The 26,415-nt window shown below is 37.4% G+C and overlaps 1 protein-coding gene across 2 annotated transcripts in view; it reads right to left on the reverse strand.

Annotated features, from left to right (window-relative positions):
• The window catches only part of nbas (NBAS subunit of NRZ tethering complex), a 189,604-nt gene that overhangs the window by 149,439 nt on the left and 13,750 nt on the right, over positions 1–26,415 (reverse strand). For both annotated transcript variants that reach the window (XM_081379315.1, XM_081379314.1), the window contains exons 7-20: positions 22,925–23,058; positions 22,076–22,209; positions 18,190–18,288; positions 17,610–17,748; positions 13,972–14,037; positions 13,694–13,822; positions 12,799–12,862; positions 12,209–12,402; positions 10,280–10,540; positions 8,327–8,452; positions 7,310–7,461; positions 7,089–7,226; positions 2,220–2,298; positions 236–340 (exon numbers count right to left, since the gene is read on the reverse strand). In XM_081379315.1, coding sequence (XP_081235441.1) covers positions 236–340; positions 2,220–2,298; positions 7,089–7,226; positions 7,310–7,461; positions 8,327–8,452; positions 10,280–10,540; positions 12,209–12,402; positions 12,799–12,862; positions 13,694–13,822; positions 13,972–14,037; positions 17,610–17,748; positions 18,190–18,288; positions 22,076–22,209; positions 22,925–23,058 — 1,820 coding nt within the window. The remainder of the gene's footprint in view (positions 1–235; positions 341–2,219; positions 2,299–7,088; positions 7,227–7,309; positions 7,462–8,326; positions 8,453–10,279; positions 10,541–12,208; positions 12,403–12,798; positions 12,863–13,693; positions 13,823–13,971; positions 14,038–17,609; positions 17,749–18,189; positions 18,289–22,075; positions 22,210–22,924; positions 23,059–26,415) is intronic.

Consider the following 26,415-nt stretch of genomic DNA (forward strand, 5'->3'; position numbering starts at 1 on the left):
TATATCGAACTTTACAAAGACCCAGAAGCCTTTGCATTGGGCAGGTGACCATATTTCAAACATTACACTTTAAAATACTTGAATACTATGAGGGGAATCCATATTTTACGCCACACGCTAGTGAGGGCGCACACACTTATCCACAAAACAGTGAAATGGTGACTATAACTCACGCCGCGGGACGCTCATACTCACACTCATGTCATGGACGGAGAACAAAGGAAGAGAGATTTACCCTTGCGTACGTTCTTGCTGACAGAACAATATTCTGATTGCGGAACTTCTTGAAAAACTCAGCATCAAATCGCTGCTCTGCCGCATGAGGTCCACCCAGGATCTCCTGCAGAACATAAAAGAAGAGACAGAGAGAAAGAAAGCAAAACAAACATGAGAGTTCAGGAGAGGGTCTCACATGTGTATGTCTGAGGTAAATCCTCCCAGTCCACACTGCTGACATTTATCACTTTGACATTTACAATTACAGCCTTTAAGTTGACAGGGCCGCCGTGTGTATGTGTGTGCACGTGTGTGTTTAATGTCTCAGAGGTCTGGTTACATTCAGAACTATTCCCATAGAAATCAATTACACATGAAGACCCTGACAAAGGCCATCCATCACAGTACGAGCAGGACATTAACTATGCGATAGGATGAAACGGTAGACACACTCCTGCTGATGACTTTTAGATTGCAACAAAGCATCAAAATATGAACACACACATTGATAATTTTATTCATAAAAAGACGAGCGGAAATTACTTAGATAATTTAAATGACTATCTAAAACAAAGTCACAACATTTGTTGTGGATATATGGTTCCAGAGTACTTCAGAAGGTGGTTTGCATCATTTTATTATCAATTCATAAATTAATCAATAAAAACGTCAAAGTCAGCCTAGTTTGAAATGACACCCTTTGATCCTTAGAATTAAGCAGGCTGTTTTTGTTACTGTGCCTTTAAGACTTCTATATGGAAATTACCTTGGTTATAATTGGCTAGCCTCCACATACCAGCATAAATCACATCAAGGGATTAGAATGACAGATGCTGAATACTAAATAGATGTTGACAGGGTAAAAAATTAACTATCTGCCAAAAGTGTGTGAATTGGGAAAAATTTATTGAACATAAATATTTATCCATTTTCCCCCCTTGTGGATAGTGTCACATAGTATAGACCTTATGTGCCAGAGAAACAAGGGCGCCACCATCTTTAAAATAGTCTTTAACTTCCGTTTTTGCGGTCGCTCTGTATATTTCTATGGTGCTGCTGTCCAGGAGTAATTAGCTTTTGAAGTGGATTTACTTTATGTAAAGTTAACGAAAGTTATCATGAGGACTGTAATGTTTAAAGCAGATGACTTAACAAATGTCAGTCGACCGGGAAGATTTTAAAACGAGCCGTTCATTAATAAACACGCAGAATCGCTGTGAAAATACAGACCGGAAGTCAAAAGACAACGAGCGCAGCGCTGAAAAGGGGCGGGGCTACATAAGGTCTATACTATGTATATGTATGTACACATATTACTACATTATTATTATTAGTATAGCCATTACATAATGTCAAATCTCTCATAAAAACATTGAAACACTTGTATTGGTGGCTTAATGCGAGTAACAGCTCACATGCAACGCAAAAATACAATTCTTATCAAGTTTTTTCCCCAGTTTTTTTTTTTAAGTAAAAAAAAGTAAAAAAAAAAAAAAAAACATTTTTGCAAAAAAATACAACTATATCCGGAATACAATCTCTGAAAACAAGTCTATTTTATGCAGTGCTTCTCAAGTCAATTTATCTTGTTCCACAGATTTTTTAATTAGTCCAAAAAGACTAATTAAAAACTCCTTGAGAAGTCTTTTTTGTAGTGTGTGTTGCCACAGAGTTTTAAAGGGGGGAAAAAAGCATCCTTGATAAACTATCAGAGCGATAAGTGTTCATTTTGGATTATGGGTACTGATAAGTAAATTAGGGTAGTATAAGTGTTTAATATGTAAATTAGGTAGGTTAAGGTGATGTAATTAAAATTATGACTTTTGAATGAGCTGTTTTTGCAACTTAGCTTTGGTCTGTTTGGACTGGGGAGGAAACTTTGCATTGTAAAATCTTTCTACATTGAGCAAGGGAAATCCTTTTTTCCATGACATGTCCCTTTTAAACCCAAATGCATCGCGTTTAAAGCCAAATTATGGAAGTTTAAAGCTTTATTTAATTACCTCATAAGTGGCCAAGCGGTCCAGATAGCAGAGAAGCTTCAGTCTACTTCTGCAGAGCTCCTTCTGCTCTAGAGTCAGTCTGAAAGAACATGACATATCAACAAGATTAAACATGCAAACACAGTCTTATCTGGAGCTTATCGGCATACATCTACTTCAGAGAGCCACCACTAATATCCATGAAAACGGTGGAATGAAATAAAGCTTCACACTCTCTGGGGGAGGGGTGGAGGGTTTGACAGACATGTATGTAGAGGCTTACAGATATAATGAAAGGCATTACAAGGAAATACGGATGAATGGGACAATTTGAGATTGAAGGAAAAAAGCGGGCGAAACAGTGCTGAAAGGGTAGTGAGCCATTATAGACCCAGATTAGGTCATCAAAGACAGGCTAATGTGAGGCGACCGCTGCCTGATTGCCTGGATGCCCATGCGAGCGCGCGCGTGTATCAGTCAGCGTGAAAATCCACAGAAGGCAATTACAATCTCATCTCATTCTCCCGGCATTACTGCGGAAACCTGAGCATCCCGTTGTATGCGAATGAGACCCGCGCACACGGACAGATCGTCGGACTGGGGGAGAATATTGAACTGCAGGATGTTATCGCAATGCAAACATGATAAAAGAAGATTGAAAGAATAGCCTAGGCATAAACAGACTCGCCTGTGAAAGCTTAGAGCACTTCTTTTTCCAGCCTCCACACTCTAAAGCAATTCTATTTCAGACATACTGATTGTAATGAAACTAAAGCAGAATTCAATGCCGTGTCAAGGGTTTATGCATGGCTTGACTGTTGAAGAAGCATTTTAAAAGCGTCAGTTCACTTAAAAACTAGTGTGCTGAAGGTCGCTCATCTTTAAAGAGTAAAAACGTTACATACCGACTACTGACAACATCAAACTTGAAAAATAAATACAAATAAAATTAAATTAAAACTATTAGAACCATTTAAGGATGTGTAAAAAAAATGTCATGATTGCATAGCAGGCTGTTTTAGAGAGGAGAAAAGGAATTGGCTATTGATTTGTCACAGGATAAAATGTAGTTATGAAAAAAGGTGCACTGGTTTGAAATTACTAACATTACTTACTAAATATACAGCAGTTTAATGCCTTAATACTTATTGTCTTAAATTCAGACCAATATTCCAACACAACAAAAAGTCATTAATTGGTGGAGCTTAATCACAGAAACAGTTTAAAACACCACATCAATAGAGCAATTAACAAGACACATGCTAATTGACAAAATATCTAAGGTGGTACTGATGCGATGCGTCATTTAATTTCAAGCAACGCTGCATTTTTGCCTCAAAGCCCACTTAACTTAAGAGTTTGAGGCTCTTGAGACTTTCTAGCCTCAAATTGAAGACAATATCTAAGACTTGAAATACTATAAGATATTTAAGTTTTTATAAACTTATTTACTTTTATAAAGTGGATATGAATGTATGTATGTATGTATGTATGTATGAATGTATATGTATATATATACGTATATATACTGTACATATATACATAAAAAAATATTGACTTCAGACATTTTAATGCTAATTTAACTAAGGTCAAATATTAGCTAGAAAAAGTGTAAGCCCAAATAAAGTGGGAGAAATGGTGAGAGAGAGACTAATCAACAATAAAGATGGATAAAAAGACCAATCATAATTCAGCATGCAAATTGTAATAAAGAAACAACCAATCACAGCTAAACAGGTCAATATTACCATGAATACTGAACGGTCAATGAAATCTTCAGAGCAAACATGTTTACACACAGGTCATGTTGCTGGCAAAAAGAAAAAAATATCATGATATCTTGTTTCAGCTTTTTAAATAAGTTTATGCAGCTTTCAAGTGAGCCTGGGAGGTTCGAACCCATGAATCTGGCATTTGTTAGTCACAAACATATGAAATAGTTAGGGTTACAAATTATGAACAATTAATCTAAATAACTACATCTGAAGTCAAAATTACAAAAGATTTTCACATAAATGAATCACTTTTACATGGTATTTAACAAAAAAGAATTAGTTTTCATTAAGCAAAACCTGAAAGAGATTAACTTTACACAACCATAACGGTTTAATTTGACCATAGTTTCAGTAATATAATGTACAGTGCTTGTGATATGCGATTTAAACGATGTCTTCTGTAAGTCTCAAAAACTATTACTCAGATTGTTATGCTGATAATATAATTTCCAAAGAAAAATACAGCATCACTAGTGGTCTCAAAGCCCCATTCCCTTTTTATTTCACATTTTATAAACAAGGTTTTAAAAAGGCAGCACACATAAGGCTGAAATGGTCTTGAAAAGTGCAGTAGATCTGAAAGCAGTCTGTGCTGAGGCTGAATTAACTGCAGGCGGTGTCGTCTTCAACAGAGTATCTCTGCAAGACTGAAGCCTGATTGGCAGGCAGACATTGTTAAGGGGAATCACTATCAAAATATGTAACTGTGATGGTAAAAGAAGAAGAGCATTGAACTTTCTATTGCTTTCTAACAAACACACACACACACACACCTCTTCAACTAAACAGCGGTCTGATCGATACCACCCCATTGCTATAATGGTGGCGTAGTTAAAAAGAAATTAACAGAATGATGATTGTCTTTTTTGCTGTTGCATTACCACAGCTGAATGTCAGGAGAGACTGAAGTGCACCCCATTAGAGTCGCTCTCTCTTTCTCAATGTTGATGTGCCTGTCTATGTCACTCTTTATCTTCTTTCCTCATCGCTTTTATCTTCTCTTTCTCTCGCTAAATGCCTTTGTTTCTCTTTTTCTATCTGTCCCGCCACCATTTCCCCTTTTTTTCATTGGTTTTCTCTAGGTCAATCGCTCTTTCTCCCTCGGTGGAGTGAAAAGGACATCATGCATCATACAGACAGACAGACAGACAGACAGTCACTCATAAACAGCCACATTAACACACACATTAAACATGCTGACTGCGTAAAAACAAACAGCCTGAGGAGTAAACACACAAACACACACTCTGGTGTCAAACCGCTGGCGGAAGCGTACAGTAATTAAGTGCAAATTAGATACAGTTCTGTGTGATATGCATGAAGAGAGTGTGTGTGCCTGCGTTTAACTGAGTTATGCTATGAAAAATTAGGCAATTTTTTCTGTGTGTAAACAAGTGTGTTTTGATTAGTGCAGTGTTTACAGCAAATGTTAGCCAATCTATGATTTTTTTGTTGTTTATATCTTCCTCCCTCCACCCTATCGAGTGTGTGAGCGTTCATAATTTGTGTTCAACCGAGGGCTCTTTCATTAGGGCCTCCTGGGCAAAGCACAACAGAGGCATAAATTACCTTATGCAGATTAGAAATAAATCTATAAACGGCTTTAATTTTATCCTACACCTCTTCCTCTCGCTTCTCTTTATCTGTCTCCCGCTCTTTCTCTCCCTTCCCATCTGTGTTGTCTCCCAGATCTCTTCCACTGAATTGAACTTTCTCATGAGCTTTATGAAGACATCCACTAGGGGTGGGTCACATCCAACAACCAACTAGCGCATTGGTGAGGTCGACTAGTTTATCTGTATGTTTTTTTCTTTTTTTTATCATTACATTTTAGCAGTGGTGCTTTAATTAGCGTGCTGAGAGCATGCTGTGCTTTAGCTCTTGGGCAGATTGCACGGTAAAACTATTCAGGATAATTCAGTTTTAAAAAGTTATTAAGTCAAATTAAAAATAGTCCAGCTTTTGAACATGCCATGAAATTTAAATATGAGTTTTGTGGCTTTTAGTACCATCTATGTGCTAGTGAGTGCTAGTTATCAAACTAGGGTGCGAGGATCCCCAGGGGACCACAAGGGTCGATGGAAAATTTGCGAGGACAAAAAAAGATTTAACAAAATGTATTTTTGCAATGTCAAAAATATCAAGTTAAGTTATTTATGTTTAACACAATATTTTTTAATACCAAATAAAGGTACTTCAGAACACTTACAAGTGAAAAAAATATATTTTTATATATTTATATATATTTTTTTATATTTTATTTTTATTTATTTCTATATTTCTATATTTCTATATTTATATATATATATATATATATATATATATATATATATATATATATATATATATATATATAATGTTTCCATTTCGGTGTATAAAGTTAGATTAATCAAAACTGTATCTATACATTGATTTGTTTACCAATTTATCCACAAATAAATAAATCTACAAAGTAAGTTTATACATCTAAAATCACTCTAATAGTGGACAGGAACAAAATATAGACCCTGCAATGCATCATTAAAAAATATTTCACGTAAATATTTTCCAAGATAATATTTTAATCATTTTCTTTGCTTTAATACAGTGACAAATTAAAAGACAATTATTTGTTTAATTATTTTAACTCCACAAAATATTTCCCTTAAATAGTATAAAATGGATCTTTATTCATGAAAATGATAAGCTGCCTTCATATTTCATTCCCTCTCGAGGGGATTATAATTTTTGGGCTGAAAGGCATCAGAAAGCTCTGTACTCCTAAAAGTTGGAAAAAATAGATGTTATAAATGTACGCATTCAAACAGCCTATTTAAAAAGGGCTTCCTCTAGACAGCTGTTTAAGCAGCCGACTAGATAATTCTAAAATTGTGTAGTTAAGCATATCACATCAAACCAACTTAGCATAATTGTGTGTGTGTGTGTGTGTGTGTCTGTAGGTTTATATTAAATTACAAGGACAGTAAAACCTGAGGTCACCTACTCTGTGGGGACCAGCCAGCCACAGGACTCTGTGTGTGTGTGTGTGTGTGTGTGTGTGTGTGTGTGTGTGTGTGTGTGTGTGTGTGTGTGTGTGTGTGTGTGTGTGTGTGTGTGTGTGTGTGTGTACGCCTACTTGCTAAATTCCACTTTTTTGAGGAGCTCCTGTCTCTTCTTGGCTTCCCTCTCTTTTCTTTGCTCCATCTCTTCCTCCATGGACAAGAAGTCTTCATATGGAGCATCGTCCAAGTCCAAATCACCTGGCAAGATGAATCTACACAAGACACATCCTGGTTAACAAAGAGCCAAAGAGGAGATCTGCAAATCTGTAGATCTGTGTGAGTGAATCACACACACCTGCCCCGGTCTTCTCCATCCCCGATGGCGATCAATGCTTCAAGGTCAGTTCCTTTCAGGCCGTACTTCAGGAGCTCTTTGGCTGCATCCACATTCTCTGGGACCCTCTCCACACACTCATGCAGCACCCATGATCTTTTCTTTATCTTACTCTGTGGGAAAAAAAAAGAAAATACTTAAAGGGATAGTTCACTTTGAAATTAAATTTTGGCATGTTTTAGCTTACCTCAAGGGCATCCAAGATGTAGGTGTCTTTGTTTCCGCAGTAGTTTCAATTTTGATATTTTTAGGTCAAACCGTTCTTGTCTGTCAGTCATATAATGCAGGTCTATGGTCACTGTCTCAAAGAGCATGCACAGAGAAGTCCAAATTAAACAATTCCCCATCGTAAGTACACATTGATGGCCTAAGACATGAAACGAGCGGTTTGTGTGAGAAAATGAACAGTATTTATATCGTTTTTACCTCTACACAACCATGTCCAAGTGATCTGAGGGCGCGCGCGCTTCCTGGTGTGTGATGTGTGCGCGCATTCTGGCTTAGTCTGCGCAAGTGCCGGAAAGTGTACAAGAGGTAAAAACGATATAAATACTGTTCATTTTCTCACACAAACCGCACGTTTCGTGTCTTAGGCCATCAATGTGTACTTATGATGGGGAATTGTTGAATTTGGACTTCTCTGTGCATGCTCAGTGACCATAGACCTGCATTATAAGACTGACAGACAAGAACGGTTTGACCTAAAAATATCAAAATTGAAACTACTGTGGAAACAAAGACACCTACATCTTGGATGCCCTTGAGGTAAGCTAAAACATACCAAAATTTAATTTCAAAGTGAACTATCCCTTTAAGACCTACTTGTACTAAACACCAATTTTAGTCAGAAATGTTCAGTTTAGCAAAATTTTCAACAACCACAGTGCTTTGTTTGTTGTGTGTCATTCTCAGTGGAAAACAAGTGTTTCATGGGTTGTTTCAGTGTTACAAATGTTGTGGTTACAGAACGACTCCTACCAAGTAGTCCTGAATGGAAGCGATGCTGACGGTCGATTTTCTCCACTGTCTCTGATAGACGAGATCCGAATCCAGACCATATGCTTGAGCCAGAGAGAGAGCCTCTCCATACTCCTCATTATCAATCTGTGAACACAAACACACCCACCAGATAAACCTCTACGTCTTATTAATGGTCCGTCTAAGACTCACAAAACTGTCATTGCCCGTTAATATTACAGCAACAAAGTAAATCTATAAGGATCTGAGGTATCTCACAGAATGCTGTTGTAACTTTGAGGTTGGCATATTTTATTTCACCCAATTCACATTCATCTTTCTCTCGCTTTTATTCCACAGTTCCTTCTTCTGAGTGCAAGCAAGGACTGAGTTTTAAAAGCAAGATGGGAGCGTTGAGATGTCACTATGTAAAATGCTGTGCTCATAAATATTAATGAGCTTGTGCTGATGTTGCAAGGTAATCTTCAAGGTCTACGTAATCTTCCTAGACCACTCGGTTACGTAACGTGAATTGTTATTCTTGTGAAAACTTTTATATTTATTAACTTCTATGGCTATTTTAATGGCAAAAAAAACATAAGCAACCCCATGTTAAAATGCCCAACTTTACAGCAGAAAAAAATAAGTTTACAGCCTTGTACAAAAAGTGGTTTTGGTCTATATAGCTAATTTTGCCCTTTATGACAACTGTGAGGGGGGTGAATATTTTTATAACTAATTCTATTAAGCCTTTTAAGTTCTGCATAATTAAGGGCGTGGCCACGTGAGTGACAGGTGGATTGCCGCTGCTGTCACTTCTAGCCGTTTGTCTGTTAGCCGCCACGTCACCTCAGCTAATCCCGCCTCTTTGCCCAGTTTCGGTTATCCAGGAGTGACGCGCTGCCAAGATGGCGACGGCCGGCTCCGCCCACTTTGGGCTTCAAAAATGCTCTTCAGAAACCTACGGGTGACGTCACGGACACTACGTACATATTTTTTTTTACAGTCTATGATTAAAGCCGATAAGTACACAGCCTTGAACCCAAAACAAGACTGCACTAATATTGTTGCAGTGCTCATCTTGTTTCATGCATTTTGGATGTTTTTTTCATAGGGGAAGCTTTAAGATGACATACAGGTAAGATTATAAATTAATTCACAATCAATAGTTAATATCCAGATGTTTATTTATTTGGAGAGTTCTTTATGATAAGCAGAGCAATTCTACAGTCATTCTGTCATTATAATGACTATCCCTTACATTTTAAAGGGGTGGTATAACTCCCTTTTCACAAGATGTAAAATAAGTCTCTGATGTCCCCAGAGTGTGTATGTGAAGTTTTAGCTCAAAATACCCCACAGATATGTTTATATAGCATGTTAAAATTGTCACTTTTTGAGGGTGAGCAAAAATGCTCCATTTTGTGTCTGTCCCTTTAAATGCAAATGAGCTGCTGCTCCCGGCACAGGGGGCGGAGCTTCAAAAGCTGCACTCACACAGACATGCACTGAAAATTCCCAAAACTTTTAACCTTTTATGTTCAAACCGGATTCAGACAATGATGGAGAGACTCAAGAGGAAGTGACAACATGTAGAAGCAACAGGACATTTCTGAATGGTTAGTTAATGAATTTATGTAGCTGATGTGTAGTTATCCTTTAGTCATTGATTAGCATATTCTGCCTTGATAATCTATAAACCGTGGCCGATTTTATGTAAATTCTAGGGTTGATGATGTCACTAACCCGGGAGGAATGTCGTGTAGTCTCTACCAGCTGTTTGTTGTAGTCCTTAAAAGCAAATATCTCCCTTTGCTTTGAACTTTGAGCGTCGTAACTTTGCAGATGTTGTTTATGCTCAAACAGCAACATTACACACTAACTAAAGTTAGAAAAGTGAAATCATAATCAACCACCTCTTTAAGTTTGGACAAGTGGGCAGTTCCACTCCGTCAGGTTGTTATAGTAACGCACCTTCCTCTGGTAGAGCTCCTCTGGCGTGGTGGACCTCAGGCTGACCAGGCGGTAGTTCTTGATGACGGTGCGCGGCCGTTTTCTGGGAGGGGCGAAACGTTCCATCTCAGTCACGTAGTACAAGCCCTGCTTCACATATCCAAAATAACGTGCCTTCGCCGAGGTCTCTTCATCCGAGTCGGAGTCATCCTCTCCATCGTCCTCTTCACCCGTCAGGCTGCTCTCCAGACGAGAACGCTTATGGGCCAGCTTTACCTCACACTGAGAGGACAAAGGGATCAAAAGATAAAAAGGTTGAATTTGGTTGGCTGACCCAAGGACAACAAAACCTTGAAGAAAGTTTCCCGGAACAATCCTTCGATTATTTTAGAAAAAACAAAATGAGATGATTTTGATTATGAACTTGGAAGTCTAACAAACCCTGTTTCTTCAGGACACAAACACATTTTCCTGGCACTACCTGTTTGTTTCTCTCTTTCTCACTCACTGCAAAATCTATCAAACAAACTTCACACAGTCGGCGCCGCAGCTGGGTGCTGCATTTCCCTATGGAGTGACGAAACCGTCAACCGAACATACAGCCAGAATAAAACCCGACATCTCTCTAATGTTCTCACTCTCCTTCTCCCATCCCTCTGTACTCGCCTCCAGGTTCACATCTCTCTAGCTGTGAGAGCTTTACATCAGTGCAAAGCGTCAAAAAACAATGAGGTGTAGACGGAAGAGATGAGTTTTTTTCTTATCAGAGGATGAGGAGCGGTAAAGCACTTTTATGATGATGGCCTGAAGATAGAGAGAGAGAGTGTCTGAATAACACGACTTCCTTTACAAAAGTAATTACTGCCATCAGCGGCTATGAATGAAAGACTGCATTCTGGATGGAGAAGCATGTTGTCACAAGGACTGATGAATGATATTATATTATATTATGTGGTGTCAATCGATTAAAAACTATTTTTATTAATCGCAATTTTTTTCTGAAATTAATCGCACAGAACATTAAAGTTTTTAATATGTTTGTATTTTATAAAAAATACTGAAAAAAGGATGCTGCATTAATTGCATTGAATATTTGTATTAATTCATTTGTTAAGTTTGACAGCCCTAATTATATTATATTATATTATATTATATTATATTATATTATATTATATTATATTATATTATATTATATTATATTATATTATATTATAGTTCAAAAGTTTGAGTCAGGAAGAGTTTTTAAAATGTTTATGAAAGTGGTTTCTTATGCACACCAAGACTGCATTTATTTGATCAAAACAAAACAACTTAAAATAACTTTTATCTCTTTCCAAATACATTTTAAAATGTGATTTATTGCTGTTATGGCATAGTGTCACATGATCCTTCAGAAATAATTCTAACTTGCTGATCTGGAGCTTTTTTCAGGTTTCTTTGATGAACAGAAAGTTCAAAATAACAGCATTTATTTAAAAATAATAAAAATAATAATTGTAACAATGAATGTAATGTTCTTTACTGTAACTTTGGGTAAAATGTAATGCATCCATGTTAAAATTATTAAATATTGTATTATTAGGGAGAGGACTTAAGCAGGATGACAATCCAAAACTAGCTAAAATTAATAATGCATGTTTTTTCAAAGTTTTTTTTTTGTTTAAATTACAAGATATTAATAGGAGAATGATACTTATTAATTTTATGTACCAATAAAACAATTTAAATACATATAACTTAATCATATGAAATTCTAAACCATGAAAATTGTCAATATTTCAAGTTGAGTTCATTTAAATATTTTTTTTCCTGAAATCAATTAAACTTTGCAAGAGTGAAAACAAAAGATTAATGTTTCTTCATTTTATACCACCATCAAAATCATCACATATACATCAGGAATACTCAATATTAACACTGGTTAAAACTGATACATGTGGAAACACACACCTCCAGACTGAGGAATCCCCCATCATGGGCCGAGGTGACTCGCGGCGAGGGTTCAAACCACTCGCAGGACTTCCCGAGAAGGTTTTTGAGCGTCCGCACAGAAGACACAGTGAGGGCCCCAGAACAGCGGGCTAAAATCAAAGCGGTCTCACTCCACCAGCTCACATCTAACAGAGACTGATATTGCTCTTTATCTGAGGAGAGAGACAGGTGTTGAGAACAACACCACAGGAAAACAAATCTGAATATCATAAATAAAACATTTCACAGACATTCATTCATTTAAAAGTCACCATTCCACAGCTAAACGTGATCTATGATTTAGAAACATCATTTTCAAAGAGGAAACAGAAAAGAAAGCACAAACCGAGGACAAGCAGAAAGACAAGCTTTATGAAAACGTGTGATCTAAACCCACAATCAAAATGTCACTGTCTGAATTTAACGCCTCTCGGCAAAGACACAAGACGCAGGGTTTTATTAAAGCATTCTTCTCCCTCCCACCCCTTCTGTCTGGACTCACTACATAATTAATAGTGCTAGGTAAGTGTAGGAGTAGATACACGTCCACAGTTGAGGGGTCCGGCTACCTTTTATCTTCTTTCTCTTCTCCAGCGAAGTCTTCCATTCCGGGTTGATCTCGTCAAATCCCGGCTAAAGGAAAGAAAGAGCAAGTGAGAGAGGGTAAAAGGGGATAGCAGAGGTTTTGTTTCTAAAGTGACAACGCATTCTGAACACAAAGCGGTGGGTAAATCAGAGGAAAGTAGCAGCATGCCATCAGAAGTTTGAACTTCAAGAGCTACAAAGAGAAACAAAGATGCACAAGCATGCATAGACAAGAACAAACAAATCATTTTATGACATACTGTTAAAAGGTGTGTTCATTTCTAGCTGTGCCCTGGAAAGCGATATTAAAGCTGAAATGTATAATTTCTCCATGTTTTCTTCTCTCCAAGCTTTTTGCCCAAGTTTTACACAATGAAATGTTAAAAAACAATGAAGACTTCAGTCACATCAGTAATCAAAAGCGGTTTTATTCTACATGAGGGTCACCTCATGGGGGCGGCCATCTTGGAATCACATAACTAGCTAAAATCTCTAGGTGTGTCCCAATTTGCATAGTTATGCACTATTCCATTACATTTTGTAATTTACATAGTGCGAGTAGTGTTCACACTGAAAACTCCAAATAGAAAAAGTACACTTTTGCATGCACACCACTAGGTGTCTGCGTAACAAATTGCTGAGTAACACACCTTTAAATTCAGACTCAGCATGAAACGAAAATTGTAGAGAGAGGTGTGCATTTAGGGGTGTGACTATTTGATTGCCTAACCAATGGCAGGCAAGCGAAGTGTTTGAGAAGCCTGTGTAAAAAAAAAACATTTTCACAGTCCCATTGATTAGAATAGTGGCACAGAATCGTATCCGCTTCAGCTTTAAGTCTCTGAAATCGAGCACACGTGCACACAGTGATTTTATTACTTGTTCCTCTTGTTTCCAGCTGCCTCTCAGTTTGAATGATGGAATATTCCAGAGACTGAGACTGCCAGAGAAGTGGATGACAGCCAGCACTGTGCTATCAGGAGACAGACTCATTCTGAACACGCCATCCTGAGTAAACATACACGTTCAATTAGGCATTGCACTGTTTATTCAGAATGAAGTTTTTAGCAGAATGAAATTGAGCTTTGGTATTTTATTGTATTTGCTGTCATAGTGGCCCGGAGAGACAGGGCAACACAAAAACTAATGCGAGTCACCTGTTCACTGTTACGCCTGGAGAAAAGTCGAAAGCTGGGCACCCTGAAGAATCCTCGCCTCTGGGACTAAATAAGAAAAGGAAATGATGATTAATAACTTCCTTCATGAATATCATGGATGCATTTACATACTATATTTGTTTGTTACATTAGTAAAATTTCCAGAAAAATTCAAGTTAAACTAGTTTATAACTGATCCAAGATGGTAGACAAACTTGGACCAGTAACAATCCATCTACCACTTGGTCATACTACTATATCTTAAGTTGATCAAACTGGTTTCTGGAACATGCTAGTGGGCCAAACGATCTAATCACCAACTTGGACCAGCTAGAAACCAAATAAATATGATCACTTTTATGGTGGACAGATTTTATTTAGGCTTTTATTCACATATAAACACACATACATGGAGCGTAACATATGGTAAACATGGAAGCTTTTGTGTGCGTCACATGCTAGAACAAACCATCACACACACGTTTGAGCTTCTGATCATCATATAAAGCAATCGTGTCTCTTCACAAGACTTGGTTGAAACCGCTTGATTCATATGGATTTATTTTAAACGCCTATGTGACTTTTTTGGGATCTTCTACATTTTGGTTTTCTGGATTTTCTATGGAGAGTCACCTCTCAGGTGTTATTAAAAATAACTTCATTTGTGATTAAACGATTAACCAGTCTTATGGGTTTTGAACAACATGAGGGTGAGTACATTTTGGGTGAACTATACCTTTAAAATCAAAAGTGTTGCTTTTCGTAGGATGCTTCTTGGTCTTTCACAGACCTTTCAGCAACATGTTTAAGGTGTGTGAGAGATCATGGTGAGTTTTCAAAATGAATGCCCACCATGATGATCTCTCACACGTTCAATAACACTACATCAAGCCAAGAGCCAAAGAGTTAAATAAATAATTGAATATTAAATAAATATGAAGAATATCAATACAGGTTCCACCAATTCAATCAGAACATTCTAGAAGTTTCTCATCATAACTATGTCCATGAAGTCACACCATTGGACATGTAAGCATTAAAGCTCTTATTAAGCCTACAATGTAGCTTCCAGAGCTCACTACATAAAACCTTTACAGCCTTAGAGAACCAGAAATGAGCATATGGTTTCAGGTTTGTGAAAAAGAGATTGTGTATTCTGAGCAACAGTCAGTGAAGAAGTGTCTTTACTCCTTGATATATGTCTGTTTCTTAAGGGGTAGAGCAGTCCATACAAACGCAAGGACTACTAGAGGGTTAGTAACCTTCTTATAAAATTCAATACAAAAGCAAGCACTGAAAATACTTTAATAGATGCAAAGTCAATAATGCAACACCCTAAGCAAAACCTTAGCAACAATCCAAAAAACCTACTCCCCTAGTAGTAACCTAAGAAAACCCAATACAATCACTCAAAACACCTTACTAACTGCATTCCAGCACTTGTCAACCAACCAACTTCGAAACATCAAGACAGTGATTTTCTTCAGAAACTCAGGCAACTCAGGTTTCTCCGGTGGAAAACTATAGACGATCAAAGCCAATGATCAGAGACCTGAGATGCCCAGATTTTATTTTATTTTTTGTGAAAGAGTGCATGTCATGGATGCTTTTCCTGGTCCTGACACGAGTATGGAAAGACTCACGGCTAGCCCTGTCGCAATAATAAAATAACCGTTGATCGCGATTATTTGATCTAACCTCGATTGTTTCAGACAACTGTGATTATAGAGAGCCTAAGTCCCTTCCCTCCGCTTCCGGCTCATGGGACCTTATTTCGGAAAAAATATGTATGGTAGTCAATGGCGAGAGACAACTTATCTTATTATTCCATCTGAACTGTGCCCTGAATTACACATATGATGTTTGTCAATTTAAAAGATAATTATGAAAGTCAAGAAAGTCGCAGTTTGTCATAAAACAGAAGAGTAACATTTAGTTTTATGTGAAAATCGCTCAATGAACTACATCTCTTGTCTCACACTAAGTACGTCACCGTTGCTCGTATGTGTGCAGTCTGGAACAAAACACTCAGGCATGACGGCATAACGGCACGATTATAACGTGACTATAGAAAAAATGACAGACGTTAGCTTCAGTAAAGTTAGCTTTATTCATTGAGAGAAAAGGTATGACGTCACATGTGCGCCTTTTGGGTTTGTAGTCAGTGTAATTACGTATTTTCACAGTCTTATACCTCAACAGTTTTACATCAAACTGCGATTTTCTTGACTTTAAAATGTATCTTTTAAATTGACAAACATCATATGTGTAATTCAGGGCACAATTCAAACGAGATCAAAATATTTTTTGTCTCTCGCCATTGACTACCATACAATATTTTTCCGAAATAAGGTCCGATGGTGGTCCACCGGAAGGGGAGGGACTTAGGCTCTCTATTGCGCACAAGGGGGAGTCATGGACCAAAATAAATAGACAAGCACAAATTAAGATTTCCAGCAGTATATTCAAAGTCATCTGAAGCCATTCCATAGCTTAATGTGAGGGACAGAAGTCTATTTACAGCATTAAATTAAAGTTCACGGAAACTCGTCTTCCATCCTCTGTGGCTGTCAATCATTCTCAATTTAGTATTCAAACAGCGTGCGCGCCTCGTCGGGTTGATACATTCAAATTATAATGCTTGATCTGTAGATAAAAGGGCTGTAGATTTGCATAAATTGACTTCATTTTGCAGGAGTTTATTACTGTTTATTGCCGACTCGCTACCGTGTGTGCCTGTTAGATCACACATCATCACAAGGACTATGAATTGGCATCAAATGCACAGTAACTGGAATTTAAATCTGTGAAGAAACAAATGATCAATAAACTGTTGTTAGATAGATATACACTAGGATGTGTGCGCTCGACATTTCTTCGCTTTGTGCCGTGAATTTTAAAAGCGCACTTGTGCAGCGCTGCGCACTGTGACTCCATGTTGCTTTGAGCACATCATTCTGCACCCGCGATGCGCATACGCGCTTTGTGCCGCTCTGTTTTGAAGCGTTTCATATTATCATGGTTTTGCGCACTGAAAGATTATTAAAAGCCTATATATTTTTGTCGTATCTATCATATCTTGTTGCCCCATTAAAAAGCTGCACAATACATTTAAAATAAGCATAATTTAATTGTATATTATTTGTGTGTAGTGCAGTGTATATAAATATATACACTTCAGAATTCTTTACATTAATATATAAATATAAAATTGTTAAAATAATATGAATACCAGAATGAATTTTATAATAGTACTAATATTAATTAGTTTTTATTAACATGTTTAGATTTTATAAAATTACTGTGCAGATTTTTTTAAGAACTGCTTTTTGCTGCTGATTTATACACTCACTACGTTTAATTAAAAATTGGCATAGCTATTGAATACATTTATTTAATATTTAAAGGTGTTAACTGTAATCTTACACAGCAAAATGATAACTTACAAAGGATTAAATTCATCACAATTATTTAATGAATGAAGCACACAAAAAAAATGTATGACAAAGCCTTAAAACTGACAATTAACCGGCATAATCGTCAAAGCCCTAAAACATACAATTAATCGGCATAACCGTAATTATTGTTTACACAATTAATTGTCAGCCAAATTTCATAATCGTGAAAGGCCTACTCACCGCAGTAATGTCATCCTCATAACTGGTGACCTGTTTATAGTGAGGCGACCCTGACAACACCCTCCATGCAGTGATCCCGCAACGGCTCGCCCTGGACACACCAACGTCTCCAGACTCACACCCTCCCACCAACAGCAACCTGACAAACACATCAGCAGCATTAGTCAAAGGAAAGCACACACACATTACACTCAGAGCACCTCAACCCTCTTATGAGGCCAAAGTGGTCCATGAGGGGCTGATGAAACAGGAACGGGATCTATCTGATCTAGACACATGTGAACAGCAGCACATACAAATAAATGCACACACACCCCTCTATACAATATATAAAGACTGCCCCCATGTGGCAGCTAATGTCCTCACTATTTTTTTCTTAAAAAAAACAATAAGCACTGCCTAAAACACAAGCCAAAGTGAATTCAAACATTCATTTCAAACATGTATAGTGGGAATAATACAAATCACAAGTGTGATCCAAAGGTTGAGTTATGCCAGCTGATTTTGTGTTCACTCGTCGAGAAAAACATCCCTGTGACAGTCACACACAACAAAAACAGCTTCGAGATGGGGGTCTCACCTGTGGCCAGGATGATATATTGCAGTGGTAATGCCATTGGAATAGTGGCCAGAGAAACTGAAGGTGTGATTCTCTTGAAATCCCTGATTGGTTCCAACACTGAGAGTAAAACAGGAACAAGAAATCAATGCATCAACATTATAATAGTCTTTACCAGGCCATATTAATAAAACCCTGTGTTTCAAGACATCGTTAAAGAGAATAATCAATTAGCCTAGATACAAGTCTAATTTAAGAGTAAGAGCTGTGCGAGTAAAACCTCACTCCCCTGGACTCAAGAGATGCTAGGGCTGGGTATCCGACACTGGTTCCTGAACGATGCTTTTTCCGATACCAATTTTATGCAATATGTTTTATATTTCATATTACCTCAAATAAAATATGGTTTTATTTTTTCAGGTTGTTTACTTTTTTTTTTTTTTTACTCAAAGTGGCCTATAGGAGCACTGGGAGGCAGAATATATGCCTCGCGCTCAAGCGTGCGCGTAAAGCTTGTCGCAAAGCACTGGCAAAAGTAGCCTAATGATTATGAATGTGTCCAGAAAAAATAGCAAGGAGACATTTTAATTGTTCATTAATAAACTAGTGTTTTCTGAGTCAGTGTTGGCTGCAAAGATGAAGTTGAGGCTGCTGACTCGTCATTTCTGCAGTATAGTGAACGCACCCGGGCCTATAGAGAGAAATGCACCTTTCATTTGGATTATATAATCAAAGCATTTGTTTTTGATTGGAATTGGTTCATTTAAAAGTAGACATTTCAAGTTTTCTAAATGCCCATTTCTCATGTCTGAGAGGCAAGTTGCCTATTCACAGAGTTTCGGTTCATTTGTGACGCGCTCCAGTTCTTCTTGCAGCCGGAGACGGAGCAACTTTCTGCTCGTAAGGTTATTCTGTGCACTGTCAAGTGCTTCATCAGATTTGTCGTGTTGCCGGTCTTGGCAGCGATTATCTTGTAGCAAATATTGCATTGCGCGCTGTTGGGATCAAGCCTGGTGAAATATAGCCACACTTTTGATCTTTTCCACATCTTTTACATCTATGGGGGTTGGGACGCTTACACACTACAGCCTCACGTGTAAGTCACGTCTCTGGGCGGAACCGGCGTAAACTAGTGTTTTTCCTTGATGCCTCGCCCCAGCCAATCATGATGCGTGCTTATTGGCTCACTGACGTTGTTGAGATTAACCCCTTAGATATCGAAATTTAGTACCAAATGACAAGAGATTTGTTGATACTCAATGGTATCGAGGCAATTTGGTCAGTGCCTAAAAATGATCAAACTCGATACCCAGCCCTACTAGTGATGGACACTTGAGGCTGCGGTCTTTAGCGTCCATCCCGCTCGTAGTGGTGCGAGTAGAACCGGAAAGGTTACATTGGTGCAGTGACTCGGTTGGGAATGAGGTTTAGGGGGATGAGTGTAACGTAGGCCAGCTAGTAAGAGCTGTGCGAGTAAAACCTCACTCCCCTAGCCTCAAGAGACGCACTAGTGACAGACGCTAGAGGCTGCAGTCTTAAGCGTTCCTTGTTAACACGCCCGCCTCCCATTTCGGAAACGCTAGATTGAATCCCGCTCGGAGTGATGCGAGAAGAACCGGAGGGGTTACATTGGTGGGTTTTTGATTGCCCGGTCAGGCTAATTGTTCTGATTCTTCATTGTTCTGCAAACATTTTCACTTGTCAAAACAAACAAGGAATATTTGACCATTTCATGTTAAACCTTCAACCAAAAAAAAAAAATATATCAAATCACATCACATCTAAATAGTTACTTGCCAATATTTTTGGGACCAGTGAAAATGTTAGCAGAGCAAGATATTTTACATGGTGTCAGGAAGTAATATTTTCCACTAAATATTAAATGAACACAGTTCATTTAGCTGAAACATTTAAAAGTAGGATGTGTTGCTTAGCTGTCCTGATAAGAATGGCCATTGAAGCTTGCATGTTTCAATGGTTTCAGAGAGTGAAGTGCAAATAAAATTAAGTAATTTGAGTGATATTTGTGATTTCTTAGAGCGAATTTAGTTTCTCAAGAAGCTTTGTGACAAAAATGCTCTTAAAAGAACCATTTAGTCCAACATTAGTCTAACATTTCTAAATGACTTTGCAACTGCTTAACTTTGAGGAAGTTTTCAAACACTTCCATTTAACAACATGAGGGAGGGAACGGGAAAGAGCTTTCTTCAGAGCTTCAAAGCATACAGCCAAGTTTTTGAGGAGAATAAAACAGATTTTTTTCAATGATGGAAACTTTAAAAACTTGAGCTGACTGATTAAACAAAGAATTACAAATTGGAAACTGCAGGCAATTTTATTAATACTCAGAGCTAAGCCTCCCCCTCAGTACAGAGATAAACAAAACGCAGACTTTTGGGTTTAGTTGCAGAATATCTGGCCCTGGAAGAGTCAAAGAGAATTATGTAAGAGAGGATCTGCAAGCATCTGAATCATCAGAATCTTCTCTAGTGGTCTTGGTCCAAAATCTTTCAATGTTTGATCCATGTATTACAACACAAATATTCTTACTATCTAACATCCCATAACACTCTTTAAACACATTGAGGATTAGTGCTTTCTTATCCTCCATTATCCTCCCAAGTTCTTGACAATTGGCACAAAGTCACCCATTGCAACTTTACAATTTAAATACCAGGATAAACAAAACTGCATAAACCCAGCAAATCAGATTCTAGCCTAGGCAGATTTCATGAGTCTTCATGAGACTCTTTTCTAAGGGTTAAGGCCCTTGCACACTGAGCCCGAAATTCACGTCCGATATTTTCACACGTTAATAAATAAATACGACCTCAAGTTATGTCAATCACGCTTACACACTGCCTCCGAAACTTTTGTCCGTCATAATACAATTCGGATCGGGTTAGATTTTCTGCGTTTTTCGCATCCTTAGCAAGCTTTTTGAATGGCGTTTTGACAATTCAGAGCCACTGAATCCCAAATACGAAAAAACGCATACAAAACTTTCTGACTCAGTGTGCAAGGACCTTTAGGCTTATGATTTCTCAGCAAAAACCCATTAAAAACAATGGACCTTTAATTCACTTTTCTGACTGTCTTGGCTATTTTATCATATAATTTTCTATGTTATGAAAGCTCTATAGTTGCATGAACAGTTTACTCTCCACCAACATTAATATAGATTTTGATTTAATTTCCCTTTATTTAATAGGGGTGTAATGATACTCTCATGTTACGATTCGATACATATAACCCAATGCACAGGACAATAGAGACACCAGAATAAAAATATTAATGATTCTGAAGCTTAAAATACAGAATTATTTTAGACGAATATGCTTACTGACTAGATATATTTAAAATATAAAAGTCAACTTTTTACTGGTAACATAAGACAAAAATATTCCCCCATTGCATTATTATATATTATATTCAATATTATAAATAACTTAATTTCTTTTCTCACACAGAAATTTTCATTTTGGGTGAACTATGCACAGTACAGACTGTCACTATCCATCCACGATACATATTGTTGCATTTTTGCATTGCAATATATTGTGACACGATATATGGTTACAGCCCTATATTTAACTACTATTATTTTCATATATAATTTACATTAAATTATAAGTAATTTACATAATGTTGTTTAATATATAAACTAAGATAAAATATTGGTTAAAACAAGATGGTAAAATGGTTATATATATATATATATATATATATATATATATATATATATATATATATATATATATATATATATATATATAAAAAATTCAGTTTTCTTTTGTTTTGTTACTTTTTTTTTGTTTGCTTTGCATTGTTTTATTTCACTCTACAAAATATTTTTCAATCAATCATTTTGTCTTAGCATAAAATGGCAACCTTGCTCTCCACGTACCTGACCAGATAGCTCTTGAGCTGACCGCTGTAGGTGATGACCAGCAGCTCCGCTGACCACTGGGCACTGGCGGTGTATTCCAAGAACATCAGACCGGCTGCTGCATAGCTGAAATCTCCCGGGAAGCTCATGGCCTAGAGAGACAGACAAAAAGAAAGACATCAAAAAGATAGAGATGGAAGCAGAGTTTGAAAGTGACAAAAATATATGGAGTCATACAGTTCATTACACTCGGAGACTCTTTGATAGAGAGAGGGCATCTTGTGAGACTAAACTAATAGTTTCTGACAGAGAGATGGAAGAGTGTAGAGTAATGCGGGGGAGGATGAGAGCCAGCAAGAGAGAGACAGAGAAAGAAAGGGCCAGCAATATACTAACTGAGACCTCTCTAGCAGAGCAATCAAAAGAAACACAGAGGGGGGATTGAAAATTGGTAAAGGGGCAAGAGAGCTCTCTTTCTGATAGAGAAACTCCTCAAATGTCCTCCAAGGGCATCAGAGCTGAAGGGAACCAGAAAATGTGTTCCTTGCTTGGGCAGCAGAGTGGGAAAAGCCCCCTCCCGAGAGGGTCAGGCCTGCCTGGTCTACGGATCGAGAGAATGAGAGAAGAGCCCAGCAGTGCAGAGAGCCAGAGGGCAAAGCACACAAGCCTGAAATTCAGCAATTAGGAGCCAGTCATTACAGCTATCACTTATGCTGAAAAAAGAAAAGAGTGCTCTTACTGTGCACAAAAAGTGGAATCAATGACAAGTGATAGTGTGTGAGAGAGAGAGAGAATGACTGACCGAGGAAAGGACAGGCAGAGAGAATGACAGAAGGTGATAAATACAGAACAGTATGTGTGACGTACCGGTGGTATAACGAAGAGTTCGCTACCCATCAGGTCAAAAACTCGGACCGTACCGGTGCTGTCAGCGTATGCCAGCAGAGCACAGTCATGACTCCACGCCACCCTGCGCCAGTGAGCGTTCGGGTCCTTGGGTACTGGAGCAGGAAGGAGAACACAAATATTATACAGACACAAAAAACTTTAAATATACCTGACCATTCAAAAGTTTTAGGTCAATAAGCATTAATTTGATCAAAAAATTGTAAAATATTATTACATTATTGAAAGAAAAAAGAAAAAAACGTTTTTAATATGATTTTAATACAATTTATTCCTGTGATGGCAAAGCTGTTATTATTACTCCAGTCTTCAGTGTCACATGATCCTTCAGAAATCATTCTATTGATTGAAAAGAATGATTCGCTGCTCAGAAAAATTTATATTATTATCATTGTTGAAAACAGTTGCTTAAAATATTTGTGGAAAATTGAATTCTCACTAGAAAATTCAAAAGTTTAGCATTTTTTAATATAAATCTTTTGTACCAAATTTAAATGTCTTCACAGTGACTTTGGATCAATTTAATGCATTTTTTTTTTCTGCCCTCAGACAATAATTTCATTCTTTTAATGTGGATTTATTTATGGTAATTTTTAATTACAGTTAAAAACATGTTCAAGAAGAGCTATATTCATATTGACTCTGAATAATTGCATTTTAATGTATTTTTATAAAAATTACAATGGAAAAATAAATGTTTAATGTAAAAGTTTAAAGTTTAATGAGTTGAATGACATTAATCTATTATGCAAAGCTTCAGCATAATTTGCAGATTAGTTCATTTTTAAAGAAAAGTAAATTTAGCATCGGTCTGTGAGGCCAAGACATTTTTCTAGAAACCTCCACGGTCAACAGAGAGGAAATCAAACTATTCACCGCAGTCAAACAGCACCGAATCGGTGCAGAATGAGCCAAAGGCTTTTCGATTAAAGTTCAAAAGCCCAGCGTGATAAAATCTGTATACTTAAACACTAAAGTAACACTTAAACAGCAGCCGCATGATACAACAGCTTCAGGGCCTAGCAACCGTTTCATCCCGACAGCCTACATACAGAGAGCTTCAAAATGCATGCTTGAAACCATCCAGGCACCGCTCATCAGACAAGAGGGGGTTAATGAAGCAGACTTTTGATTAAAAACATTTTGGCTTTGGTCCGAGCCGCACCGCTGAGATCAGATGCACACGACTCCTTAGTGTACATCAAAGCCAGCGGTTGCCAAAGCAACCGTATCATCAATCCGACTCCGACCCCTGAGGTGTTGAAAACCGGGAAACGCAAGCTGGTGATTTCTATTCAGGTAGAAATGCACAGAAACATCGGTAGGGAGAGATTCAATAATTCACAATGAACGATGGCACTTAGCAAGATAAATATCGGTAGGGGAAACGCTTAAGCAGGGTCCATAAATCATCTCTCAGCTGTTAAAAGCTAATTAATCTAAGATGAACGCCGGGACCAATATTGCCTGAATTTGTGGGATGAGTGTACTGTATGCTATATGGGCAGATTCGCACACCGTAAATCTCATTTAAATAAAAAAAAAAGGGGACAAAGTGCTTTTTAGAAGAAAATAATGCAAAGTCAGCAAAGCCACCTCGTTGAGCGCATACTCGCTATTAAAAACTGTATCCCTGAGATTGAAGCGCTGAGTCACTTTGTGCTCTCACAACAAGAGACCAACCTGAGGGAAACTGCGTTTGGATGAAAAACAGAGCAGCCATTCATAGTAACCAACACATGACTTTCAGTTTGGGCTGAATGCTGATCTGTGCTGGCTTGTGTTCACTTATCAATTATAGAAAGCATCACAGATTTACCATTTGGTAATCATATCCATAGATGCCACATGCCAGGATTTAAATTCCCAAAGAAATTGGATAACCTTTCACAGGTGAGAATGTGTTGGTTTGTTTTTATATGTATTAACTCAATATTAATGTTTTTACTATGGTACTTTTTAATGCCGTATTAGCTCACGGTGTCATCATGTTGTATTGTGTTAGTTTGGCAAAATCAACTGCTGAAGTCTATTTCATATATTTATATTTATATATGCGTCTAACTACGGTTGCAGACACAAGTCAACTCGCTCTCGGATGTTCACGGACTGACATTGACTGTTCCAATATGGCGGACCTCGTACATATAGCAGCCCATAGAAACAGACCGTAATGAGGCATGTATGTATGAATTAGGGCTGCACAATATATCGAAATTATCGAAATATCGCAAATGTATACATTGCATATCGCAAAGGCTTGCAATAACTGGAGTCATGAACAAAAGACAAAGAGTAAATCACTCACTGCTCTAGTATATATTTAATTCATACAGTGAAAACTAAGCAGTGTTTTATTTTTACATTTGATTATTCAGCTTTCACTTTCAGAAGCTGAAGGGATGTTTTCTTGTTACAAAAAAATGTGAAACACATATGTAGGTTATATAATTTTTAATATATTTTAAAGATAATTTAAATTTATTTTACACACTTTAAGCATTATCGTATCTGATATCGAATATCGGATTATTTAATGAGTTATAAAAAAATACTGATCAAAAATACCGATGACTCATCTATCACACAAAAAAAAAAAGTTTGTTATGTTGTTAGATATGCTGGTATGATAATACTTGCTGATAACTGATATTTCAATTTTTTACAATATTTAAAGGAGAACTCCGGTCAATTTTAACATTGAGCTCATTTTATTGTACATTTGGAGTGCTGTCAATACAGAGAACAACGACAAAAAATCGGTGTTGCCTACACCGAGTTATTCTATTTTTAAAATGTGCACCCTGTTGACTTCAATAGGGCAAGTTTTAAACCTGCTTTTAGCCTCTTAACATCCTTGATGTGTCTTTACAAGTGCACAGAAAATGTGAGTGATTCCTTCTGAGTGAACACGAGTGAATCTGACTGCAGTAGATATAAAAGATATGTATAAAAATGATGTTATTTAAGCCAGCGCAAATACCTGTTTACATCCTGTTTTTCGGTTGAAGTCCAAAGTAGTCGATTGCCGAGTTCACGCGCGTGATCATAGGTACTAAACCAATGCGCGTGAACTCGGCAATCGACTACTTTGGACTTCAACCGAAAAACAGGATGTAAACAGGTATTTGCGCTGGCTTAAATAACATCATTTTTATACATATCTTTCACATCTACTGCAGTCAGATCCACTCGTGTTCACTCAGAAGGAATCACTCACATTTTCTGTGCACTTGTAATGACACATCAAGGATGTTAAGAGCCTAAAAGCAGGTTTAGTACTTGCCCTATTGAAGCCAACAGGGTGCAAATTTTAAAAATAGAATAACTCGGTGTAGGCAACACCGATTTTTGTCGTTGTTCTCTGTATTGACAGCACTCCAAATGTACAAAAAAATGAGCTCAATGTTAAAATTGACCGGAGTTCTCCTTTAATGCATGCTAATTTTCTC

This window comes from Scardinius erythrophthalmus (genome assembly GCF_964197995.2).
Source record: "Scardinius erythrophthalmus genome assembly, chromosome: 11".
Lineage (NCBI taxonomy): Eukaryota > Metazoa > Chordata > Actinopteri > Cypriniformes > Leuciscidae > Scardinius > Scardinius erythrophthalmus.